Source organism: Taudactylus pleione, unplaced genomic scaffold (assembly GCF_031769625.1).
Source record: "Taudactylus pleione unplaced genomic scaffold, aTauple2 ptg000209l, whole genome shotgun sequence".
In the NCBI taxonomy this organism is placed as follows: Eukaryota; Metazoa; Chordata; class Amphibia; order Anura; family Myobatrachidae; genus Taudactylus; species Taudactylus pleione.
Genome location: NW_028284611.1, coordinates 545,805 through 572,441, shown reverse-complemented (window position 1 = coordinate 572,441; position 26,637 = coordinate 545,805). Strand labels below are relative to the sequence as shown.

Sequence of the window (26,637 nt, the reverse complement as noted above, 5' to 3'; positions counted from 1 at the left end):
GATGCAGGCGGCCGCCCAGTTTCTGAGCGACCGCTTGCATCCTCCGACTGCCTCTGAATGAGGGCCTTATTCCCCTATAGATTGGAGCATGGTCACAGATCGCCTTATCTCTTTAGTTTTGTCTGTTAATGTCTTATGTGTTTCCAGTTGTAAAGTGTCCTGGCACTGCATAGCAACAACTGGGCCAAAATTCCTCTCAGGTGGGGAGAAATGAAGCAAAACGGTCCCCCCTGACCTCATTACAATATACACAATATACACACAGACACACAGACACAATTGATTTACCCTTTTGTTGTTATCATTTATCACTTGGTGTTTTAAAGTTACAATATACATTAACTTATTTGGCTGCAGAACAGGCGCGCAGTATATATACTCTATCACATTGGTAGAATATATAATGCAGCACCGCACCGTCATATGTTTTTAAAGCAGCTCAATGAAAATGGTAATTCAAATATAAACAACAAAATAGCGCTATATGAAATATGTTACTAGAAATGAATACATAATATGTGATACCTACAAAGAAAAAGTGGTTATTCAGGTGTATGTTTATAGCTATTTCATGGAGAAAGTTGTGGGGCCGTATACATAGTCACTATGCCCACGATGTTAAAAATTGCCCTAACTTTCCCTATCTTGCCCTTCCTTGGTATCTTCTCCGGCTGTTTGTTGACAGACCCCTTTTAATATTAGAACTGTGTTCTGCCAACCTTGTTTTCATTCTTCTCTTGGTTTGGCCTACATGTTAGAGCCCACAGGGGCATTCTAAAATATATATGACTTCTTCATTTTCATAGGATTTGAATTCTTTAATTCCATATGTTTTGCCAATGATGTTGGACTTAAACTCCTGCAGTGGTTTCAAGGATAAGGGTTTATATTCTACAGGAATGAAGCTCTTTACTAACTCCTTTTTCATATTCATGGCTCTTCTATAAATGATATGAACGCAGGGAAAGTTAGGGCAATTTTTAACATTGTGGGCATAGTGACTATGTAACGGGACCCATGAAGGAGCTAAAAACATACAGCTGAGTAACCAGTTTTCTTTACAGGTGCCACATATGAAGTATTGGGGGGGATGTATTATAGAGACACTTAATGTGCCGCTATAATGCTTCCTGCTTCGCCTCTTTACCGAGAACAGGAAGCACTACCGATGATATGTATGAACATCTCATCGGCCGGAGCGGGAGAGTATTAATTCCCCCCTCCAGCAATCCCCGCTAGAGGCCAGAGCGCATCAGCCTAGTGCTTATGCGCTGTGTCTCAGTCCCGGACGGCTGCAGTGAGCATGCGCGGGATCTCACATGTATTGCGAGAACCCACGTGCAGCCCTACAGCCGGCAGCCCCCACAGCAGGGACAGCGCTGTCCCTGCTATGGGGATAGGTCATCGCCAGGCTGTAGCTGTCAATAGCGACAGCTACAGTGGGAGGAGTGGTTAGGTGATCTGACCGTTCATACTGTACTTGGCCCAGGCTATTGGCGCTGCTATCTTGTAGAAAGCAGTGCCAATAATGACAGGGGCGCATAGCGGTCCTGTCATGTACCGCCAAACCCCTCGATCATACATGGGGGATAAGCGGTATCAGCGCACATAACGTGTGCTGATACCACTTCAGGGCTTCTTACATCTCCCCCATTGATTCGTAGTCACATATTACATACAGCACTGTTTTTTTTTAATTTATACTCTAATTACAATATATCAATTTAATAATGTGATAAACACTTATACAGCTATATTAAAACTAGGGATGTGCGTCGACGGTTTTGGATCTGTATCTCCTTCAAGGTTTTGGATCTAGATTTGGTTTTACAAAACCACCCTTGCGTGTTTTAGTTTTGGTATTGGTTTTGGTCCTGTATTTTTTCAAAAAAAATCATAAAAACACCTGAAAACACATAATTTGGGCCTGCTTTTGTTCCTACAGTATTATGGACCTCAATAACATTTATTTTCAGTCATTTCCAGTTAATTGTGACTACCTCACAGCTCACAAAATTAATTTCATCCAGTTTAGGACAAAAGGTTAGATCCAACTAGCTGGCTGACTAGGGCCCTCATTCAGAGCCACTCGCTATTTGCGGTCGTTCGTTCTAAAACAAGGGGTGGCTATTCAAATGATCCGTTCGCAAATTGCAGTCTGTTCACACCTCTAAGTCTGAACGAGCGAGCAAAACATACGCTCGTTTATTTGTTAAAAACGCCCCCTGGTCGCTCGCACCATACGTCATGTCCGCTATTTATTAGATTAATCGAGTACATCGTACAGCGTATGAACTGCTCGCTATTCTTGTGGTTGGTTTTTTCAACCGCTATTTTGCGAGCAGTTCTGAGTTAAAAAAAACCAAGTGACGTGGTCAATGACGCTGCTGTATTAATTATGCACACCCTTAAAACGCCCGTTTTGACCTTTAAGCACGCCTGCGTTCTGATCTCCACTCCCCGTTTACAAGCACCTTCCCCTGTTACCACCCACATACGCCTCATTCTGTCACTCAAAATAGCAGGCACTCGCTATATAGCGAACTAACGATTTTCGACCGCACTGACTGGTTCGCGCATGCGTACTAAATACCGTACGCATGCACAGATGTGCGAACATCGCTCGGAACGAGCGTACGGCCGCTAGCGAGCGGCTCTGAATGAGGGCCTAGGTTCATTGACAGCAGTGGATGGCACTAACATGTTGCAGTTCAGTTTCCAACATGGGACAGAGTGGCACTGCAGTGGCAGACAGGATGGCAGTTTAATAAACTGTAAAATTAAAATGTCAGAGAGCAATACCCCAAACAGCACATAATGCAAAGAAAAGAGGTGCAAGATGGAATTGTCCTTGGACCTTTCCACCCACCCTTATGTTGTATATATTAAACAGGATATGCACAGTTTAACTAACCAATCACTTGAGCGACAGGGACTGCCAATTGTGGCAGAAGTGATTGGTCTGTTTTAGAGATGAGTGGGTCCGGTTCTCCAAGAACCGGACATACTCGAACGTCGTGTTCTGAGGCGAGATCCGAGTCCAGAACAGGTTTTCCCACCTGACTCAGATCCATAAACAAAGCAAAATGCATAATCCTTCTGCATTTGGATTCTCGCTGGTTTTGTATTTTATAAAAAGGTCCCCGCGATCGACTCCATTTTCACTGTGGAGAGAGAAGCTAGCAGACATGTAGTCAGTCACTGTCAGTCACTCCGTGTGCGTGTGTCCAGTCAGGTTCTTGGGCTGAAGGCTGCTGCTGTGTTGTCCATAACAGGGCTTAGGCTGCAGTATATAAAGGGGGCTTCCTTCAGTGAGTGCTGCAGCTGCTGTGTCACTTGTCCTGTCAATTACCTGTGGCTGCTGCTGTGTTGTCCATAAAGGGGCTTAGGCTGCAGTATATAAAGGGGGCTTCCTTCAGTGGGTGCTGCAGCTGCTGTGTCATGTTCTGTCAAGTAACTGTGGCTGCTGCTGTATTATTGTCCTGTCCAGTAGGCTAGGGCTGCAGCCCATAAAGAGGTGCTGTGTTGTCCAAGGTGGGGTGCATTGTCAATTAGGGGTACTTTTCCCCAGTATAATAAAAAGTCCCTTTTTTTTGCTTTTTTTGTGTGTGTGTGTTAGCAACTTAGCTGTGCTACTGTTGTATGGTGACATTGCTGCAGTTTATCATCCATGTATTCATGCAGGTGGTCGGTCCTCAATCGGCAGGGGAGCTTTGTTGTCCATAAAGAAGGGGTGCTGTCTGTGTTGCTCATCAAGGGGCTGCTGCCTCATTCAGGGGTGCTCAGTGTCAAAAAATATAAAAGTGTTTTTTTTTGTTTGTATGTGCATTAGCAACTTAGCGGCGCTATTATTGTTTGGTGACACTGCCAGCCAGACCACAGATTATTGTCCACATATTGTGACACTATAAGTCATTGATACAGCAGTGTATTATTTAAAATTGGTACAAATTAATGTGTGTGCTGTACCCCAAGTCATTTGTGTTTGTTAATATGAAGAACAATCAGTTGAAAGGAGAGCAGGAACCACATACTGGTGCTGGAGTTGCTGCCTGTGCCACCAGTCATGATGATACTAAATCCGATGCCCAAGGGCATACAGGGTTTAATTCTGGACATCTAAAATCAAGAACCAATCATCAAAGGGAAAGTTAGCTGCAGAAAGACATACAATTGGCAATATGCCTTTCACCACATGAAGTGGGAAAGAAAGGCTAAGGCATTGACCTTTATTTATGTCTGGTAGTTCTGCCTCTTATGATGATGTATGCACATGTGAACATTCTGACATATAAATTTAGGATGCTTCTGATGAAGTGCACCATGATGAGCAGGATATTTGTGTAGCTGATGCTAATAAATGTTTGTGTAAATCAGGCATCAATGGAAGAAACAGTTATTTCTTATGATAAGGAAGAGACCATTGTCATGCCTGGGCACAACACAAAAAAATCAGATTCTTATGTGTGGAAGTATTTCTACCCAAATCCAGACAACAATTGTCAAGTCATCTGTACCCTTTGTAAAGCCAGAGTAAATATAGGTAGGAACCTCAACCATCTAGATATCTACTCCCTAGTAAATCATCTGTAGTGCATACATCCAAAAAGTTTTTGTGTTTTATGTTGACTCATCTGCATCACCAGTGGGTCTTTTGCACTTGCTGGAGAAACTGAAGGAGAAGCCATCACTGCATTATGTGCCACTTGAGCAGACAATTTGTTTCCAACAGCTCTGTGTCCATTTGGAAGTATGACTTAAACCATATATCGTGAATATTGCAATTTCTCTGTGCTTGTCCACATATCTGGTTAAGTGAACAGTGGGTACAATGATATTTTGGAGGCCACTAATTATTTTTTTTAATGTCCCTGTATAGGTATGTTTTTCTAGTGAAGTGGAATCTTGATGGCATTTGGTAGCAGGGACACAGGACTTCAATTAGCTGTCTAAAACCCACTGCATTATTGGCAGATATTGGATGCACATCTAATACCAGCATAGATGTTATGGTGTCAGTGATCTGCTGTGAAACTAGATGACTGCTGTCATACTTGCTCCCCTTATTATTTAACAGTCAATTGATTTTTAAAGTACTATTAGTCTTCCTGGTCCCCTTTTGGGAAAAAAACACTCACAGCAGCAGCAGGCATAGCGCTCAAGGATTCTTCTGGGGCAAGGACTGATATGAATGATTTAAATATTTTTTGTAAATGCCGTCCCTTCTTCCTTCCCCTTCTCCCTCTTAAATTTGCTATTCAATAAAAAAGTAAATTAAATTTACTACTAATCAAATTTTCTTTCCCTGCCTTCAACTACATACATAATTCAACTCCCTCATGCCTCTTGAATAAAAAAACATATTTCCTGATATGCTATGCTGGAAGTTGAACTGCCACTGCAGCTGCAGTCTTTGACATGCGGTTGCTCAATGCCAAAAATTTCAAAAATGTTTATGGCCACAGACAGCATCTCCTGCATGACCCTTTAATTTTAATAAAATATTCTGAACCACCAGGTTGATTTTGTGGGCAAACCATAGGTGAACCTTTGCTCACCCATGCTCTCACCTCCTCCCTCATAAATTTGCTGCAGAATAAAAAAATGAATATCAATTTTTTAACAATTAACCTTTCCTGTCCTGGCCTTCACCTTTATACATACTCTCTCCCTCAGTCCTCCTGATTCATGAAAACATATGTTTACTTACAGTATATGCCATGTTGGAAGTTGAAATGCCATGTGTTTGTGCTGCCCACTGCTGCCGCTTAGCTTAGTCAGCCAGCTAACTTGGTGCAAATTTTGGTCTTAAATTGAATGAAAACTATATTGTGAGCTGTGAGGTGGTCAAAATTTACTGGAAATTAGTGGAAATGAATGTTATTGAGGTTAATACTACTGTAGGAACAAAAAAACTCAAATTATGTTATTTTAGCAGTTTTTATAATTGTTTGAAAAAAATATAGATCCAATACCAAAACCAAAACACGCAAGGGGAAGTTTTGGCAAAACCAAATCCCGATCCAAAACATGAGGTGATACATATCCAAAACCAAAACACAGAGGTCGGTACACATCCCTAGTTTGTTTGGGCCCCCACAAAACAAGCTACCAATGGGCTGACATTGCTGGAAATGATTTCTCCATGCACAAACTGGCTTTAAGGAGGCAAGATGTTGTCACCATCATCATCCAATTCCTCATTCTCATCAGTGTGTACATCATCTTCACACAATATTAATTCATCGCCGCTGGAATCCACCATTACAGCCTCAAGTGCCTCTGCAATTTTTAGATGTAATTGGCAGAAAAGGTTTTCCTCATGAAATTTATAGTTAATTTTGAATTGATGAACATTGTCTTTTCCACATTTTGAGGAAGTAGGCTCCTACGTCGATCACTGACAAAGTTCCTGACTGTGCTAAAAACTCTTAATGTAGGGTGGGTAGCTCAAGAAAATAAAAGCCAGTTTGAGCAAGGGCCTCCAAATTGTCTTTTTTCTACCAGTAGTGAAACGGAATGTATGACATACCTATTTGGACGCTATCATTAACATAGTCCTCAACCATTCTTTGAATGGTGACCATATTTATTATTTTATTTACTTAACAGTTTCTTATATATCACAGCACATTCAGTTGCACTTTACAATTGGAAACATTAATAGAACAAAACAGGGTAATAACAGACGGATACTGTATATAAGTAGGAAGGCCCTGCTTACAAGCTTACAATTTATAAGGAAATAGGCATTGATACAGAAGGATAGGTGTTATATATCGCACTTTGGCCCAGCCAGAATACAGAGGGCCTGATTCAGACCTGCACGCAAGCGGCCATTCGCTCGCTCAGAGCGATGGTCGCACAACTGCGCATGCGTATGGTTCGCAATGTGCGTGCGCAAACCAGTCATTGCGTTCGGAAATTGTGTGCTCATAATACACAGAGGGGCTGCTATTTTGAGTGACAGAATGGGGCGTTTGTGGATGGTAACAGGGGAAGGTGCTTGAGAACGGGGGAGTGGATGTGCGAACACAGGCGTGCCCGACTGTCAGAACGGAGTTTAATGGGAGTGCATAATTAGCAAAGGAGCATCATCGACCACATCACTTGGTTGTCTTTTAGCCTGAACTGCTCGCAGTGATTGCGGGAAGTAAGGCCCCTTTTTGATAGCGAGCGTCCGCTAATTGCGAGTTGGTCTGAATCAGGCCCAGAGTTTCTTGGTGGGCTGCATGATCCAGTCACACAGGAATGTCGGCAAAATGTCAGGAGGTTGTTAAAGAATGTGCAAGGTTATGTGTGGACTGTGAAAGGGGATGCAATTAGATATGGAAGCTATGAAGGTTATGTAGATGCTTCTGGAATCTGATAAGCTTGCCTGGAGAGGTGAGATTTAAGGGAACGCTTGAAGGATTTGAGTCTAGAGGAAAGTCTTATTGTGCATGGTAAGGCATTCCATAGAGTGGGTGCAACCCAAAAAAAGTTCTGTAACTGTGAATGGGAGCCAGTCATGCATGGGGATGAGAGATGCAGATCTTGTGCTGAATGGAGAGGTCGGGTTAGGAGATATTTTGAGATGAGTGAAGATATGTATGTTGGTGTCATTTGGTTAATAGCCTTATGTGTAAGTAAAAGTATTTTGTATTGAACACGGTAGAAAACGGCTCATCTCTAATTAAAACATGACTTCATGATGAACATTCAGATTTAGTTAGAATGCTGAACTACCTCCCAATTCTCAGAGTTTATTTTTCTTTGGGTCCCGGGTTCCTGATCTCAGGTAGACATTCCTCCCATTTGCTGGCTCCTGCACATTCCCTGAGGTAGGGAGTTGTCACAACACATGTAAGGATCATACCGGGCATACAGGAACCTAAAGTGTCCAGCAGGCATCACTAGGGGGCAACAGGTAATGTTGGGCAGGGGCAGGTTGTTTCACGTTCAACATAAACCATACTTGTCTACTTTTGAAAAAGCATTTCAGGGAGATTGTGAAAGCAACATCTATGAGCGCGGTGGTAAAGTGGATGTGCACTGCTACTGTACATCTGAGAGGCATGTCATAAATTAGCCTCCAAGCAGATAGTAAGATGTACTGTACTAGTTAAAATAAGCTGAGGGCTGCATAGGCACAAAGCATATAAGTGACCTAATTTTTTGTAATTGGTTAAAAGGTTAGGAACCTGTTGCTAGGTAGATTAATTGGTTTTGTGGATAGTGATGGACATGGGATTTAGCCTATGAATGGCTTAAGAAACTATTTAAGGAGGAATTTGAATAGGGTTCAGCCTCTTTGTAGTTTGGAAGTCAGGCTGAGTAGAATATGTGTCAGATGTCTGTTACCTCAGGAATTTTACTGTATCATAAAACTGTTATTTCTTTCTTCAAATCCATTTTTCACCTTATTAAATTCTTTATTCCTTCCCCACTCTCTTTATCACTTGAATCATCTTTCATTCCCTTATTTCTCTTAGCTCATCTTACTTCCTACCCCCCTGCAGCCTCTTTTCACCCATTCTACTTTTCTTATTGGTTAAATTTTACCCAGTTCAAGCCCACCTGTATAGTATATTGTCCCCCCCCCCAGCTTTCCCCGCTCCTTGCACTGCCCAGCGCCCCTCACCTATTTAGTTATGCCCCATCCTAAGAGGTCTGCTCCCCCACTCCAGCGCCTTGCAGACACGGCCCACCCGCTGACATCAGCCGGCTTCCGCCCACCCAGTGTGAGCGAGGGCTTGTAGCCAGCACCGCCACCCCAGTGCCTTGAGGACGTGGCCAGCTCGTCGGCAACCTCCGGCTCCTGCCCCCCCCAGCGTGGGTGAGAGTTTACCCATCACTGGGGAACAAGGTGGGGGCACCCCTTACCAGCACACGGCTACATCTCCCATGCCGACCGCTGTCCCCACTTATCAGCCTCCCCCTGACTTCCCCCAATCATGGGTGATTAACGAAGGGCAGGCTGGTCTTGAAGATGTGAGCGCTGGGGACTGGGCATCCCAGCCATGTCTTCAGTATTTCCCAGGGGGATACAAATATTAGGATCCTCAGGCCTCCATTCGGAGGTCGCATTACCACCCCACAGTAGGGCTTATATAGCAGCCCCTGCTGCAGGTACTGCAGTTTTAAATACAGCTGCCACCATTTTAGATATGGGTGTAGTGTCCCAGGCTGCACAGCAAGTGGCAGGCTCCATTTTAGATGTAGCTGTAGCGCCACCTGCTGTCCACACAGGATTAATTCAAGTTGTGAGCTCTCATAGGTCACTTGCTACAGTTAATATGCAAGCCCAGCCTTTAGCATTAGGGACACATAGGTCCGCGGCTGCCAGCACATTCCCTTTAGGTTTTCCTGGGTGTCAGGTTCGTCCAGCCAATGACGCACATCTGCAATATTTCCATTTGCCAGCATCCCCGGATGTCACCTCATACCTACCTGCAGTAGTATCCTCCCCTGCTGCTGTGCAGTCCACTTGGTCGTTGGGTAATCAGCAGAATTTTATTCCCAGTGACAATTTCATGCAATTTACTGCCCCATTACAAGTAAACTGCCCACCTTTATCAGTGTTTGGACAAACACCATATTGGCAGCCAGCCTTTACCTCCATACAACAACCCCCAAGTAAATTCACGTACCCCTGGCAAGCAGGCCACATGATGCCGGGCCAGTGGTTACCTGGTTACATACCGGCGAATAACATGTCAGTGGCTAACCCTTCACCTGCCGCCCCACCCTCACACCATGCAATTGTAACCAGCATTGCGCCCCCTTTACCTCCATCCCCCCCAGTTCCTGCCGGTACAGAACCCCACCCCCTCCCCACCACTCCCACTTCAGAATTCGTAATATCTGATATTTTAACGAACCCTGTTTCTGGTTCTGAGGTAGCTAGCACTTCAGCTATGGACGTAGCACCAGTAGAAGTAGTGCGGAGGAAGAGACAAGCAGTGAGTGAGCAAAGGGTTTTAACCATGGATCACCCAGTTCGGCGACAGCAGCCAACGCGGACGCATTGGAGATTCCTGGACCATCTGGATCTGGTGAGCATGCGGTTTCCAATATGTCATCTGTCAGTTCTTTATCTGCATCTTCAACTAGTAGCTGGTACATTGCACAAATACAGCGGTAACTAGGGGGTTACGAAAAAGAATGAAGGAGAAGATTAAAAAGGGGAAGTATGTAGACGTGTTTACACTTATGGATGAGATGTTAAGTTTTTTTTAGTTTTTTCAGTATCTTATCTGGAAACAAGGCCCAACGAACATCCCAACATTTTGAAATATCTATTTTTTGTCCACGAAATGTTCATAAAGTTGAGGGGTTATGTTTGGAGGGAATACGACGAAAAATTTTGTAAAAAATAAGATGGAAACACGACCATGCCTTTAGGCTTTAAAGATGTCGAGGTTTGGTTGGAGGTTACGTAGCAGAGCAAAAACACGTTTGAGGGCCAGGATAAAAAATACACACACACGGCTAAGGCAGGGCCTGTGTATGTAGCTAGGGGAAAATGTTTTGCATACAATGACTCTAAATGTCATAGGGGCACGAGTTGTCGTTTTCGATGCTCATGTAGAATTTGTGGAGCAGGTCACCCAGCAAGAGAGTGTAAGTCATCAGCAAGGGAAGGTCAGTCCGAGCGCATTACAGGCAGTGGAGGTAATAAGTAAGGCGTCATCCCCAGTGGTTCTTTCAGAATTGAATAAATGGCAGGCAAGATATCCCAAGTATGAAGATGCTAAATTTATGCGGGCAGGTTTTAGTTCAGGTTTCAGTTTGCCCATTGTCGACTCTGTACAGGTGGTGGCACGCAGGAATTTAAGGTCGGAAACGGAGTTTCCTGAGGTGGTGAGTCAGAAGGTGGAAGTGGAAATCAATTTGGGCCAGATGTGCGGTCCTTTCTTATCTGGACCATTACCCGGTTTCTGCATTTCTCCTTTGGGGGTGGTGCCCAAGAAAGTTCCGGGGAAGTTCCGCTTAATCCAACATTTGTCTTACCCGCAGGGGGCCTCTATTAATGACGCAATTCCTGACCAGTATTGTAGAGTTTGCTACCAGTTATTTGAGGAAGCCCTTGATTTGATTCGGGCTTTTGGCCCCGGAGCATTGTTGGCGAAATTGGACATTGAGTCCACTTTTCGTCTTCTTCCTCTTCACCCCAATTCCTTGAGGTTCATGGGTTTTAAGTTGGATGGCCTTTTTTACTTAGATATGTGTTTACCCATGGGTTGATCTGTCACTTGTGCATATTTAGAGAGGTTCAGCATGTTTTTGCATTGGTGCATCCAAGCAGGCACCGGCCACACCGGCATAGCACACTACTTGATTGATTAGTTAGCATTTGTGCTCAGCTGTAGCATGTCTCAATCAGACTTTCTTTAGAATCAGTATAGAGGCAGCCGTGGATGTCGATGGCAGCCGTGTATTATAAGCACTAAGTGTGTTATAACACAAAGTGTAATTATATAACAGTTAAAAAAAAAAAAAAACAACAACAATAATCTGCATAAATTTACAACTGGACTGAACATCTTCTATTTCTTTTCATCCCTGCAGCTATGTTACCCATTCTACAAGCTGCATAGTCTAACTAGTGCTTTGCAATCACTCAGATCAGCTGTTTGGATTTTAAAAAGTATGTTACCCATTTCCATATAGCAAGCAACATATTGCTCTTACATTTCTGCATATTGGAATTTATTTCTGTTAGCAAAGATTTAGATGTAATGACTTGTTTGTATTTTGTATAACCTGGGTGGGGGATGTTGTTCAGTGATGCCTAGTTTATGGTAGGATACTGCTTGTGTTTACACAAACCCAGTGCCAAATTTCTTCATTGATTAGTTAGCATTTGTGGTCAGCTGTAGCATGTCTCAATCAAACTTTCTTTAGGTTTAGAATGAGTATAGAAGCAGCCGTGGATGTCGATGGCAGCCGTGTATTATAAGCACTAAGTGTGTTATAACACAAAGTGTAATTATATAACAGTTAAAAAAAAACAGTTGAACAAACATTGAACAACATCTACGACAAGGTAATTACAATATCATTCCTTACCAGTAGTTTGTGTGTTGTACATTTTTGAATGTAATGAAAAAATGTATCAGAAACTTCTATTAATGATCTCACTCCATGGAATCATCTCTAAGACTACTACATCCTTTACTCTCCCTGCAGCTCATCCTTCTGTACATATTGCTGCCTCAGTACTTTCCTCTACTCTTACAAACACATATGAGCTTTTAACTTTTCTATACACATTGCCAATAACATCCACAACCTCTCGCCATAACAAACATTCAGACAAATCCAACAAATATATTTATATCTCGCTCCTTTTGCTTCTATTAGCTGGTGACATATCTCCAAATCCAGGCCCAACCCACATGCCACACCCACAATGAACTATAAATCCAGCTAACCTCATAAACATTGTGTGCCTCCCTTCACCATCCAAGTCACTAAAATGTGCCTTATGGAATGCACGCTCTGTCTGCAACAAACTAACATCCATCCATGACCTCTTTATTTCAGCTAATCTCAACCTTCTGGCAATAACAGAAACATGGCTAACTCAATCAGACACTGTCTCCCCTGCTGCACTTTCACATGGTAACCTACACTTCTCACACACCTCCAGGCCTGGCAATTGTAAAGGAGGTGGGGTAGGAATATTACTCTCCCAATCTTTCACATTCACAGTTCTCCCACAGGTACCTTCACTCACATTTACATCATTTGAAGTACATTCTATCAGGACTTTCACCCCTTTCTCTCTGCGAGTTGCTGCTATCTATCGCCCACCTGGGCCACCGCAACAATTTCTGAAACATTTTTCAGCCTGGCTCCCTCACTTCCTATCCTCAGACATCTCCACCATCATTATGGGTGATTTCAATATCCCCATTGACAGTCCACAATCTCCTCATGCCTCCAAACTACTCTCTCTAACCTCCTCTCTTGGCCTCTCCCAATGGACTGACTCCTCTACTCATGAGGAGGGCCACTGCCTTGATCTTGTATTTACCAGACTATGCTCAGTTTCTAATTTCACTAATGCTCCTTTCCCTCTCTCAGATCACAAGCTTATCACCTGCACACTTTCCTCCATTACATCAACCTCAATGTCAGTGAAATCAACCAAACCTCCTAAAACCCGCAAAAATATTAATGTGATTAACTTTCAACAACTATCTACCTCTCTACAGCAACGACTCTCACCAATTTCTACACTCACTTCTCCTGAGACTGCTGCATCACACCTAAACCAGATTCTAGTAAAAGCCCTCGATGAAGTAGCTCCAGCTACCCATCACACTCCGCGTAGACTTAGACGTCAATCGTGGCATTCTAACTTAATAAGGCATCTACAAAAACTCTCACGTAAAGTAGAACGTCAGTGGCGAAAGTCTCGCACTCCAAGTGACTTCCTCACATATAAGTCTATCTACAACTCTTATCGTACTGCTCTGGACACTGCCAAGCAAATATATTTCCAATCTCTTATCTCTGCTCAAGCCTCTAACCCCAAGCGACTTTTTAATACATTTAAATTGCTTCTTACCCCTCCCTCACCCAAGCCACCTGCTACTATCTGTGCACAAGATCTTGCTTCCTATTTCAAGGAAAAGATTGATAAAATCCAAAATGAAATGTTATTCTCTTCCTCAGCTAGTGACCTACTCAATTCCCTACCTGAACCCTCTGGCGCATTCTCTTCATTTGACCCCACAAATGAAGATGAAGTATCTACACTCTTCTCATCCTCCTACTCTATTACCTCTCCTCTAGATCCTATACCGACACAAATTAGTGAAGCTCTGTCTCCTGTGCTCATCCCAACCCTAACTAAAATCTGTAATCTCTCTCTTTCTACTGGCATCTTTCCATCACTGTTCAAGCATGCAGTGATTACTCCCATTCTGAAAAAACAAAATTCTGACCCTAACACTCTCTCTAATTACCGTCCAATCTCCCAGCTCCCATGCCCCTCTAAGCTATTGGAGAGACTTCTCTACACCCACCTCACACACTTTCTTAACACCCACAACTTATTGGACCCACTTCAGTCTGGCTTCCGTTCCCAGCACTCCACAGAGACAGCACTGACTAAGGTAGTAAATGATTTGGTCACTGCCAAGGCTAAAGGCCATTACTCACTTATAATTCTTCTAGATCTCTCTGCTGCTTTTGACACTGTTGACCACTCTCTTCTCGTACAAACATTACAATCCCTAGGTCTTAAGGACACAGCTCTTTCTTGGTTCTCTTCCTACCTATCTGATCGCTCTTTTTCTGTTTGTTTTTCTGATTCTGCCTCCTCTTTGCTACCTCTATCAGTTGGAGTACCGCAAGGCTCTGTCTTAGGTCCTTTGCTATTCTCAATCTATAGCACCTCTCTTGGCAAACTAATCCGCTCTTTTGGATTTCAGTACCATCTGTATGCGGATGAAACTCAAATCTACCTATCCTCTCCAGATTTCTCACCATCTGTATTGGTCCGTGTCACTGAATGTATTTCTGCCATTTCATCTTGGATGTCATCTCGCTACCTGAAACTTAATATTTCTAAAACAGAATTAATTATATTTCCACTGGCCAATAACAGTTACCAATCTGATCTCTTTATCACTGTTGATAACTCAACAATCCACCCCACCCCACAAGCTCGCTGCCTTGGTGTCATCCTTGATTCTGAACTGTCCTTTGTTCCCCACATTCAATCTGTCTCAAAATCAGGTTACATACATCTAAAAAACATATACAAAATTCGACCATATCTCACACAAGACACTGCAAAAACTCTAATCCATGCACTCATTATTTCCCGCATTGACTATTGCAATAGTCTCCTTACTGGTCTTCCCAAAAACAGGCTATCGCCATTACAATCCATTATGAATGCAGCTGCAAGGCTTATCTTCCTTGCCAAACGTTCATCGTCTGCTGCCCCGCTCTGTCAGTCCCTCCATTGGTTGCCGGTTTTCTACCGTATTCAATACAAAATACTGTTATTTACACATAAGGCCATTAACCAAATTATACCAACATACATCTCTTCACTCATCTCAAAATATCTCCCAACCCGACCTCTCCGCTCAGCACAAGATCTGCGTCTCTCATGCCCGCGCATTACTTGCTCCCATTTACGGTTACTGGACTTTCTTCGGGCTGCACCCACTCTATGGAATGCCTTACCACACACAATAAGACTTACCTCTACTCTTCAATCCTTCAGGCGTTCCCTGAAAACTCATCTCTTCAGACAAGCTTATCAGATTCCAGAACTGACCACATAACCTTCATAGCTTCCATGTCTTATTACATCCCCTCTCACAGTCCACACATAACCTCACATATTGTCTTTCTTTCACATACTCCTGACATTTTGCCAACATTCTGTGTGACTGGATCATGCAGCCCACCAAGAAACTCTGCATTCAGGCCAGACCAAATTGCAATATATATAGCACCTATCCTTGTGTATCAATGCCTATTTCCCTATAGATTGTAAGCTTGCAAGCAGGGCCCTCTTACCTCTATGTCTGTCTGTTATTACCCTGTTTTGTTCTATCAATTTTTCCAATTGTAAAGCGCAACGGAATATGCTGCGCTATATAAGAAACTGTTAATAAATAAAATAAATAAATAAAAATACTTGGATGATTTTCTTTTTATAGGCCCAAGAGACAGTAACGTTTCTCAGGATCTTTTGTTTTCAGTCCGCGCATTGTTCCAGGTCATGGGGGTTCCGATTGCACACGACAAGACGGAGGGCCCTACATGTTGCCTTTCATATCTGGGAATAGAAGTAGACACAGAAGTAGGTTTGCCAGCCTCAGCCATCCAGGAGATGGGCCACTGGAAGTCTTCAGCTTTTAAGTCTTATGTTCGTTTTGATATGGTTTGAAGTTGCAACGGTTACGCTAACCCAAAAATGTTGCTTACCCGTCAGTTTTTGAATGGCTAGCATTCAAAAAATGGGGGTGTGAATGGATTTTTAATTTTCCTCCGAGGGGGCCTAAATTACAATTGGCTGAACATCAAGGTCCACGGGACGTTTTTATTTCTCTCCTTCACTTGGGTTTTTTATAGTTCGTTAATAACTCAGTTTTTGTATTAATCGTTTCAGTTACTTAGTTTCTGGATAAGGATACTGTCATTTAGGGATTCTTCTTTTACAGCATCCCATACATCAATGGAGCAAGTGTGGATTGTAGGTCACTCCTACATATTTTGGTCCGAAAGGCATCCATTAGCTATGAAGACATGGTTTAAGGTAGGCAGTGTTTTTGGATTTAATTTTTAAGAAAGAACGTCTTTGGGGGAGATCAGGATGGTTGGTAGTGCACCTCAGAGGCAATGACATAGAGCAGGTAAAAGGTATTGACCTGATTTTGAAAGTGAAGGCTCACGTACTGTAGTGTGGTCAGAAATGATACCTAGATTTGTTTGGAGAGGTTCCAGGGATCTGGTGGCCATAGACAAGTGTAGAATAAAGGTCAATGCTGCTATTTTTAAGTATGTGTCTGCTTCTGGTGGAGTAGTGGTTAGACATCAGTTGTTCACTTTACAGAGTCCACAATACTTCAGGTCGGATGGGGTGCATCTTTCTGACACTGGTTTAGAAGTATTGCTTCAAGATATTTTTTCATTTCTTCATTGATTAGGGACTAGGTCCATTTAGGGTTTATGTTAGCTTAGGGTGGCGGGCTGCGGTTTTTTCAGAACCTAGCCATGGCAGGAAGGTGCTACTAGCCAGCAGCCACACGTGGCATAAGTGGTCATTGTGGGGCACTTACCCTTTTGAAAGATGGCGGCTATGTCCTACCCCTGCTCAAGGACAGCAGGTGTTTCCTTACGGAGCATCCACACTGTGCCATAGTAAGGGGTGGTGAGTCCTGCACAATGCAGGTTATGCTGTTATAGAGGGGGGTCATTTTAGTCGTCCCCCAATTTTTTAAGGTAGTCAATTGGCTAGAGCTGGTGTGTGGTAGCATCCTTCTTTGCCACCCTTATTATTATTAAATAAAATTAATTAAATAAATACCGTTGATCTTTAAACCATTGCAGTGGTGTCTTTGTAATGTTTTATTAGTATTAAGCTAGCTTAACGGCTTAACGGTTTATATTTACATGTGTTAATTACAATAAATGAATGGACAGCTGATGAATACACACTGATTCTTATCAGAAATGCATGTAGCCATAGGGATCATTATGCCTTGTACCCAATGCAGGGAGATTTTACTAATGATCATATTTGAATGTATATATCTGTTGTTTTTGTATATATAATATAGTTTCATAATGGGGGGTAAGGTACAATCAGGGAGATTGCTGGAGTCTTCAGGGAGACAGGGAGATTGCTACTATTTCAGGGAGTCCCTCTGACAATCAGGGAGAGTTGGCAAATATGACATAAACCTGAGTTTTCAGTGATTGGGGGAAACCATCTGTTACATTTATCAAAATGGAAATTATTACTGTAACATACAATATAAGTTTACACCATTCGACTGTGTGGAGTGGCTGTGTGTAACGTTATACCCAGCATATAGTACGAGGAACTATGAAGGGAATGAACTTGGATGTGAGTCTAGACCAGCATTCTCCTTCCACTTTTGGGTTCACTGCTTTCACTTACCGTCCATGGTCTAATATCACTGGTCATGTCACAGTACACAGGTATGGCAGGGGTGTACCATCCACCTGGGTATATCATGTACACGCCATCTGCTCTCCAACCCCTGGCAAACAGATCTGAGCAGTCAATTGGGTGATTGATTCCTGAGCACTGAACAATATGAACTAGAAGATAAGCGAAGAGTTAAGTGTAAAATATACAGTACACCAACAATAAACGACAGGATATTATAAGTTGGGTCCTTTAGCGGATCATGGAACAAAATTCTGTCTACATGCCCACGGCACATCAGCGGAACACTTAGCCTGAGTGCAGATGCCCAGTTACCGCTTAGTCACACCATTTTAGCTGCAAGTGGGGATATAACACATATGAGTGCAAATCCGTAAAGCCCTCAGGCACGCAAAGTTGTGTATTGCTTGGCGCAAATTTACTTTTATGCACCTTTAAAAAGGCTCCTAGGGTTATATTTACAAAAGTTCAATTTTGGTTGATTTGGGATTTTAGGTGATTTTGCTTTCAATATGCATTTGATTTTGAGCATCAGAGATTTACTAGAGTCAAAATCGAAAATGAAATCGAATGTAAAACTAAATCCCCTTCAATATCAAATATTGTCTAAACATCAGTTACATAGACCAACACAGGATCCCCTGATTTGCTAATATTTGAATTGAATTTGAACACAAAATTGAACACAAATAATAAACATGCTTCATGCTACTGATTTTAGCAGGTTTGTTAAAAACATTGGCGGTCATCTTGCAACCTGTGTATATGGTTTAATTGGTTGCAACTGCCAGTGAAAGCGTGTAGTATTTTCAAGAACATAAATTATTAAAACTGGATGTTCAATTCTATTAAATACCAATAAAATAAGTCACTGTAAAAAATAAACACATTTATTGTCACAATCCCACAACTAAAAAAATATACATATAACAATCTTAAAAGTCACAGAGAGTATATCCAATTTGATATAGATTACTTTCAGGAGTAATTATATCCGGAATGGGTATGGAGACCCATATGAACAGCCACCAGTTCATATCCCAACACCGGCAGTCCAAAGGAAGAAGATCCCGCCAGGGCAGGTAATTACCATATCCCTAAACCCTGTCCCCCACCCTAACCATCCCTTAGTGGTGCCTAACCGTAACCTCTTCCCTACAGCCTAACCCTAAACCCCCTTACTGTACCCTAAACCTAAAGTATAAAAGAAAAGGACATATATAAAAGACCCACATAAGCAAAACATATATATCACATTGTATATGATATCATCTAAAATTCATTATATATTTGGCATGAATAAATCACTCCCACAAAGTATATTATATATAATGCTGCAAACATTGTTTAATTATCACATTTATATTATATTGTTCTTTTGATAAATATAGTTATTGCAAATTTATATTTCGATTAGTGAATTTTAAGGAATTCACCTAAGTCACAGATCTTAATCTTCTACACATTCCCAAAGCTTATACACTATTTGAGACACTTTTATATGTGACAGTTACAAAAGTTGGATCAGATTTTACAGAGAGGACATGGAGAAATCACAGCAAAAACAAATTGTATATACTTTCAACAAGTGAAAATTACAGTGTTTGGACATTGTTTCACATGATCATATATATATGTGACCAGATGGCTTCCAGCCCAGACTCCTGATCACAGATTGGGGTCTTGATCCCCACTTGACCTTGGGGTATCATCGATTCCAGCTTACCATCAGTGACCAACTGTCACTGACTCTGCCCACTGCGCCGTGGGCGTAATGATGTTGCCACCACCAAATTCTACCATTGGCATTTGGAACCGCTCCTTAGGTACACTCATGCTCCTGCCGCCGGCGCCTGGAACCACTCTGCTGCGTATGCATCGACTGGCTGCGGACACACCTCCTCTTTGGTGTCGGCTGTTCCCACCTGATCCCTTGCAATGGAACAGGTCTGCACGGTAGCGGGCAGAGGGCTTGAGTTTCGGAGACTCAACCCAGAACAGTAGGAGAACGGAATAGCATTTGGCACAATTCTGTTGGTCGCAGAGTACAGATGTACTCGAACTGAAGGCAAGATGTTTATTGCTCAATCCGCCGCATGGAACGCAATATAGCAGCGGCCATCTTGGATCCGCCATGTGGAACGCAAACAATGGTGGCCATCTTGGATCCGCTACATGGAACGCAATATAGCGGCGGCAATCTTGGATCCGCCGTATGGAACGCAAACCAGAACTCTAATCACATATATTGTTTTTTCCTTGTCTAAATTAGGACAATCACCTGCAATGATTTTGTGTTATGTGTAGATTGGGAGGGGTATATAAGGCCCCACATTGCAATGCAGCCATATCCGCTTTTGAAAAAGGACTTGGTTCCGAAACGCGTGAAGCGGTGGCTGTAAACCTGCTACAGCAGACCTGGTGGTGACTGTATTTCTCCCCTTTTGGATGAGCTAAGTATCCGCAACTGGGCTTCATTCTGGCTGTTATCCATCTCAGCTTTAGTCGGAAGATATATACTACACTAGCAGATCACTGCCTATATGCTTGTTATATCTTTTTAAAATGTGAGTGTAACTTATGAAAATAAACTTCATTTTGTCTGTTTGGAGATCTCTGCACTATTGTTTTCTATTCTTCATTCACATATCTTCTGATATTCCCCGGTGAGGATATAACCTAAGGGACATCATCGTTTGTTGCAGAGAAGATCTATGACAGTTTATTTTGCCTAAAAGAAAGCTTTTGATGGATTTTGGGTTTTCATGGTGACTCCTGAAAATGCCTGAGTGGAAACAAATAACATTTACAATGGGCACCTGTCCTTTTAAAAATGGCACTGCAGCATGGGGGTTAACCCCTTCAGTGCCGAGGCCACCGCTATACACATGGGGCCGGCTTCCGGCCACAGATATATATATATATATATATATATTTTTTAATTCTGCATACACCTGCAACTTGTATGTATATTTAGTATGATATAGTCCAACTGTATAGTGGGGTGAATGAGGGATAAAAATGATGGAATGGAATACATATTCCTCATAGCTGGTGTATAGATAAAGGGATATCTGATTACTAGATGGTATTATGAGACTTAAGGTATATTAGTAAAGATTCGCCCATGGGACCTCTGGTGCTAAAATTAACAAAATGTCAAAGTCTGTATATGTATACCCATTCAGACCATCAGGCTGCAAAGTGCACATTTTATGAACCCAATATGTTTCTCCTAGGCACAACCTGAAATATCTATCCCCCCTCGGGCTGTGGGGGTGATGGTTTCTATCCCTACGATTTTCATACATTTATAATCTCCTTGATGTTCTTCTATAAAATGCCTGGATGTTCTGTTGATTTTCTCAGAACATTTCTACAATATTCCAAAAACCTGTCCCTGATTCGGTGGGTGGTATGGCCTATATACTAGATCCCTTAGGAGCAGTTAATAAGGTATATAGCATATATTAGTAAGGTATATAGCATATATTTACAGTTGATATAGGATAAAGAAAGTAAAAGACAAAGTTTTGAGTTGTATTGAATCCATAATACATTTTGTGGAACCACACTTGTAACAACCTATAACTACTGTGGGTAGCCAATTAGTTTTTCCTGCCTTTGATGTTTGCTCCCAGATGTCATTGTGAGTAGGGTAGGTGGCAACAAGCTACCTAGGTTTTGGGCTCTTTTAAAGATAACCCTAGTTCCTGTTCCCATTTAATTCTTCAGGATCTGATCTGTGTATAATATTTTTTGATTGATATTAATTATTTTCCTAATATTCTCTGCTTCTGAGTTATATTTAGTTATAAATTTGGTAGCCCCCATAGATTGTGACTGTTGTTTTTCCTTTATGGATGGCCCAGTTGAGAAGTTTTTTTTTTTTCTCCATCCCTGATATTTTATTATAGGAGTCCTGCTATAATGATTCTGGATACTTTCTTTTTCAAAAAGCTTCTAATAGTTTGAATGATCCTTAAGTTCATTATAATCAGATTAATTTTTATGAATTTGACATAGTTGACCTGATGGGATATTCTGCAACCACTTTTTGTGGTGGTTTCTTCTAAATGGGATGAAATTGTAAGTACTGTATCAGTGTATTTTTGATACATGCAAGTGAAAATACAATCCTCTTTAATTGAGACTGTAATATCCATAAAATCCACATGCGACCTGCTACAATTACTGGTGAAAATAAGTTGAAATAGGTTTTTATTAATGTACTTTACAAAATTGTTTACTCACTCCTCACCACTATCCCATATGAAAACTAGGTCATTGATAAACTTACCATAGAGGACCAGGTTCTACCCAAATTTGCCACCCCAAATGAGCCTCTCCTCCAAGAGACCCAAATAGAGGTTTGTGAAGCTCAGGGCAAACCTGGTCCCCATCATTGTGCCTCTGATTTATATATAAAATTGGCAGTTAAATAAGAATTAAATATGGGATAGTATAAAGCTTATGCTATCTATTATAAACTTCTTGAGGCCTTCAGTTATTGTATAATTTAATTGAAGATAATGATGTACCACCTCAATTCCTAAATTATGGGGGATATTAGTATATAAAGCTTGCACATCGAAAGTAATCATTAAATACCTGGTTTGCCACTTAATGGACAGTAACATTTGCAAAAAATTAGTAGTGTCCCATATATACCCTGAAGAATTAAATGGAAACAGGAACTAGGGTTATCTTTAAAAGAGCCCAAAACCTAGGTAGCTTCTTGCCACCTACCCTACTCACAATGACATCTGGGAGCAACATCAAAGGCAGGAAAAACTAATTGGCTACACAGGGGCAAACACAGGATTTTTATGGGGGGTGTCTAATATATATATATATATATATATATATATATATATCACTGTATATTGTGATAACTTGGGGTAATTAGCTCAATAGATTGGTGTCAGTGGTGCAGTCATAAGGTGCTGAATTAGAGTCCACACATGTCATTCCAGTAAATTAAATGAAAATGGTGCTTTACTTCCAGCATGGAAATCAGAATATAGAAATTGACAAACAACCTAGCCCTTGTTTAGGGCACTAGATCACTTCTTGAGCCCTCTTCTGCCCAGACTTCAGTTGAATAGACTGCAGGTGTGTATTCCAATGAGCACACAATGCTGTGAATTTGCAACTCCACCATATTGTGAGTGACAGCAATCTCACTCTGTGAGAGTGCTAAATATTTTTTTTATTTATTTATTAACAGTTTTTTATATAGTGCAGCATATTCTGTTGCACTTTACAATTAGAAACATTAATAGAACAAAACTGGGTAATAAACAGACAGATATATAGGTAGGAAGGCCCTGCTTGCAAGCTTACAATCTATAGGGAAATAGGCATTGATACACAAGGATAGGTGATATATATTGCAATTTATGTCCAGCCAGAATGCAGAGTTTCTTGGTGGGCTGCATGGTCCAGTCACACAGGAATGTCGGCCAAATGTCAGGAGGATGTGAAAGAAAGACAATGTGTGAGGTTATGTGAGGACTGTGAAAGGGGATGCAATTAGATATGGAAGCACACTCTACTCAAATTGTGTGACTTATATCACCATTTGCTGCAGGTCAGGATTTCTGTCTGACCTTGTTCGAGAACCAAGCACTGACATCACCATCATGCACTATGTCAGCTGCTAGCATTCTTCCAGTGGGAGTGCTCCTGCCTCAGCAGCCTATCAGAGACTGGCAGTAGATTCATATCCCCTGTGAGAACTCCCACTGGTGTCAGAGCAAAGAGTTGCTTCCTTCTAACCTTTGGCTTCTTTGTGCAGAAAACCAACACTGCTATCTGGCTCATTATCTACAGTTCCTGTGTACTGATCTGTGTGTTGCTGTATTCCAGTTCAGAAATCACGAGCTGTTCCTGTGAACTTACTCAGCAAACATAAGTTTCAGCCTGTTATCCAGCTCAGTGCAATCACCAGCTGCACGGATTAGAGGATTCCTGCAAGTTTTGTTCCTGACCTGCTTCTGTCTAATCCCTGGTGCTGCATTTGGTAATCTGGTTTGACCTTGGCTATCCTCTACGATCTGCACACATCTGCTCCCTGGTACCTTGTTGTCCGTTTGGTTCTGACCAGGTCTGTTCACTACGCTGAAAGTCTTCTCCACTCCATCCAGAATTCACCAGCACCTGTATAAGGGAACCTATTCTGAGGGCCGTGACCTGTGTGTCAGACACAGCCAAGCCCAAACCCTCTTGCGAGGGTCCCTGGTGAACACCGCCAGTACATTAGACTCCACGCCTCAGAAATAGGTCACGCCAATCACCAAATACAGGTTGCATCCATTTGCCATCCAGGAGTTGTGGCAACTGTGAAAGGGGTTGTAAATATATATGGAAGTTATGAATCTGCAGTTAACCACAGGGTGTGATGGCATACCGTATCTGTAATGCATAAGGAACACATCCATTAAGGCGTCAGCTTTAATGATCAGAATTTCATTGATTTTTTAAGTTTGAGTGGCAGAAATTCAGAAGGTTTTGTGAAATTTCAGATCATGTCTAAGAAGTCTTAATGGGACATGTCTATAGAATTTCATTGTTTTTTTTAAAATTTATTAACCATCAGGGATGAGAGCAGCAAACCAGGCCACCAGCAGAGAAGAAGTGCAACAAAATGGTGCACTAGCATTGGTGGTGGAGGGGAAAGCACACACAAGGTGTTTTGTGGGTGCAGAGGGAGAGATGATAGCCATGGTGGCAGGCCGCAGGCTTGAAGGGCAGTGGGGCAGTGCACAGTAGCGGTGGTGTGGAGCAGTAGCAACAGCAGGGCATTGCACAAGGGCAGCACCAGGGGCCAGAGGGGATCACTGGCACCAATGGTCCCAGCCCTGAACTACTTCTTAAGGCTCCTACATGCAGAATGGTGTGCTCATTATGCAATATCCTAAATGATTTCTCTTCACTCCAGGACACAATATGGTGCTTAAACAGCACATTTTGATATAAGAACTATCGTGCAAGTTCTAAAGATAGCTGACTGCTTGCAGGGATCAGTGAGATCCATGATGCAGGCATCTGTGTAAAATAAATGATTCAGAAATGCATGCATGGATCAGTACAATACGTGTGGCTTGCAGTTGAGAAAAAAAATAAATTAGACACAGATGCATGGATGGGTCAGTGAGATACTTCCATGCATCTGTGTTAAAAAAAATTAAAACAAGTGACATTTTTTTATATGTTGTGTCCCCCCCCTCCTCCCTAAATAACAAACAGCCCCGGGATTTGCACAGCCAATCCTGGTTGTGAAAACACATAGGCCAAGTGTAGGGTCAGCACAAGGCAGTTTAGAGCCAGGCCTAGTTGCCAAAATACAGTGGACAAAAGACATAGGAGTACTTGTATTTAGTGCAACCAGCTCTGGGCTCAGCTGAGCCAGTCCTGGTTTTGGAAATATATGGGCCAAGTGTAGGGTCTCCCTGCATTATCTAGATCAAGCACTGGACTTTTTCTAGTGGGGGTGCTAATGCCACATCCAGCCTGGTCCCCCAACCGAAACATCAACCCTGACCTCTAGTCTGCCAATCCCAGGGATCCCTGGGGATTTGGGCCCCCCAATAAAAGGGGACCCCCTCTCCAGGGCAACCCAGGACTAGGTTGCTAGCCCAGGGCTATCCCCAGCACTCATGGCCAGTGGATGCATTTTATACAGGTCTCAGCAAGAATCCCCCGCATGCTGGTACTTGGCGAACCTATGCTGGATACAGGGCATTTAAGGTGCACTAATATCTGTAGTTCCACTGCAAATTAAATATAAAAAAAGACATTACACACACACTGTGAAAGTACAAATTTATTAACACATGCATGCAAACGATCATGTACACCTTATCTCACATACTCACCTAGTATCCCTGAAGCCAATCACATTCACTTGTCCAAGTAGATACTCCATAGGGTACCAGTAATAAAAAAATCCATACTCACCTCCTCCAATGCGTGGATCAGGTTCTCTTCATTCCTTGTAGGCATCCCCAGGCTTTGCAAAAAAAAATTAAGTATGCAGACACATGAACATTAGCACTGTCCCCTAAGGACAGTACTACCAGAATCACAGCTCAGCCATGGGATTTCACTATAGAAATCCTGGTGCTAAGTTCTCATTGGCTGAGAGAGGTGAGCCTTCCGCCTCTCAGCCACTGAGCGGTTCTCACCATTAACATTAATGGTGAGAACCACCAAAGTAACTTAAAGTTACTTCCGTGTCAGTATAAATCCTGAAATTTGGCATGCAGCAACAAGCAACAGATATACCCATCAATGCAAAGTTTCAGCTCGGTACCTCCAATATCTTTTGAGGTGTAGCCCATTAAACACCATGCCCCCCCTCCAGAATTCTGTTTTCTTTTCCGATCTGATAGAGACTTTGACATTTAGTTCAAATGTCCCTTGGGGAAAGCTTTACTAATATGCCTTAAGTCTCATAATACCATACAGCTTTCCAGACAATCCTTTTTATCCCCCATTCACCCCACTAAACAATTGGACTATATTGTAGAAATAACCATACAAGTGGTAGGTGTATGCAGACTTTAAAATATATATCATTTTTTTCATCCTATCTTAAGTGACCATAATAGAGTAGGTTTAAATAATACAACATGTTGTTGTTGTTGTGATTAAATATATATATATATGGCATATACTCTTGTGGTATTTGCCATGCGGGCACCCAGCATTGTTTATAGTACACATAGGGAGAGCCAGACCTGATGCTATTGTATGTATGTATATATATATATATATATATATATATATATATATTATATATAAATAATCCAAAGTTCCCTTTTCAAAGAACAAGGTGGCGCTCCCAGTCATTTGTGAAAATCTGCAATCCCCTCCCCGCAGCGCTGTCCCCAAAGAGGGAAAATTCCTTTGGGTACCATCCTCTGCACTCTTGATGTAAAAAATGTATACACCATCATTCCTCATGACATGGGTTT

General features: G+C 42.0%; 1 protein-coding gene across 1 annotated transcript in view; it reads right to left on the bottom strand.

Annotated features, from left to right (window-relative positions):
* Positions 1 to 26,637, bottom strand: part of LOC148517796 (microfibril-associated glycoprotein 4-like) — a 67,329-nt gene that overhangs the window by 27,786 nt on the left and 12,906 nt on the right. The window contains exons 2-3 of the mRNA XM_088478173.1: positions 23,724 to 23,739; positions 17,645 to 17,808 (exon numbers count right to left, since the gene is read on the bottom strand). Of these exons, the coding sequence (XP_088334299.1) occupies positions 17,645 to 17,808; positions 23,724 to 23,739 (180 nt within the window). The remainder of the gene's footprint in view (positions 1 to 17,644; positions 17,809 to 23,723; positions 23,740 to 26,637) is intronic.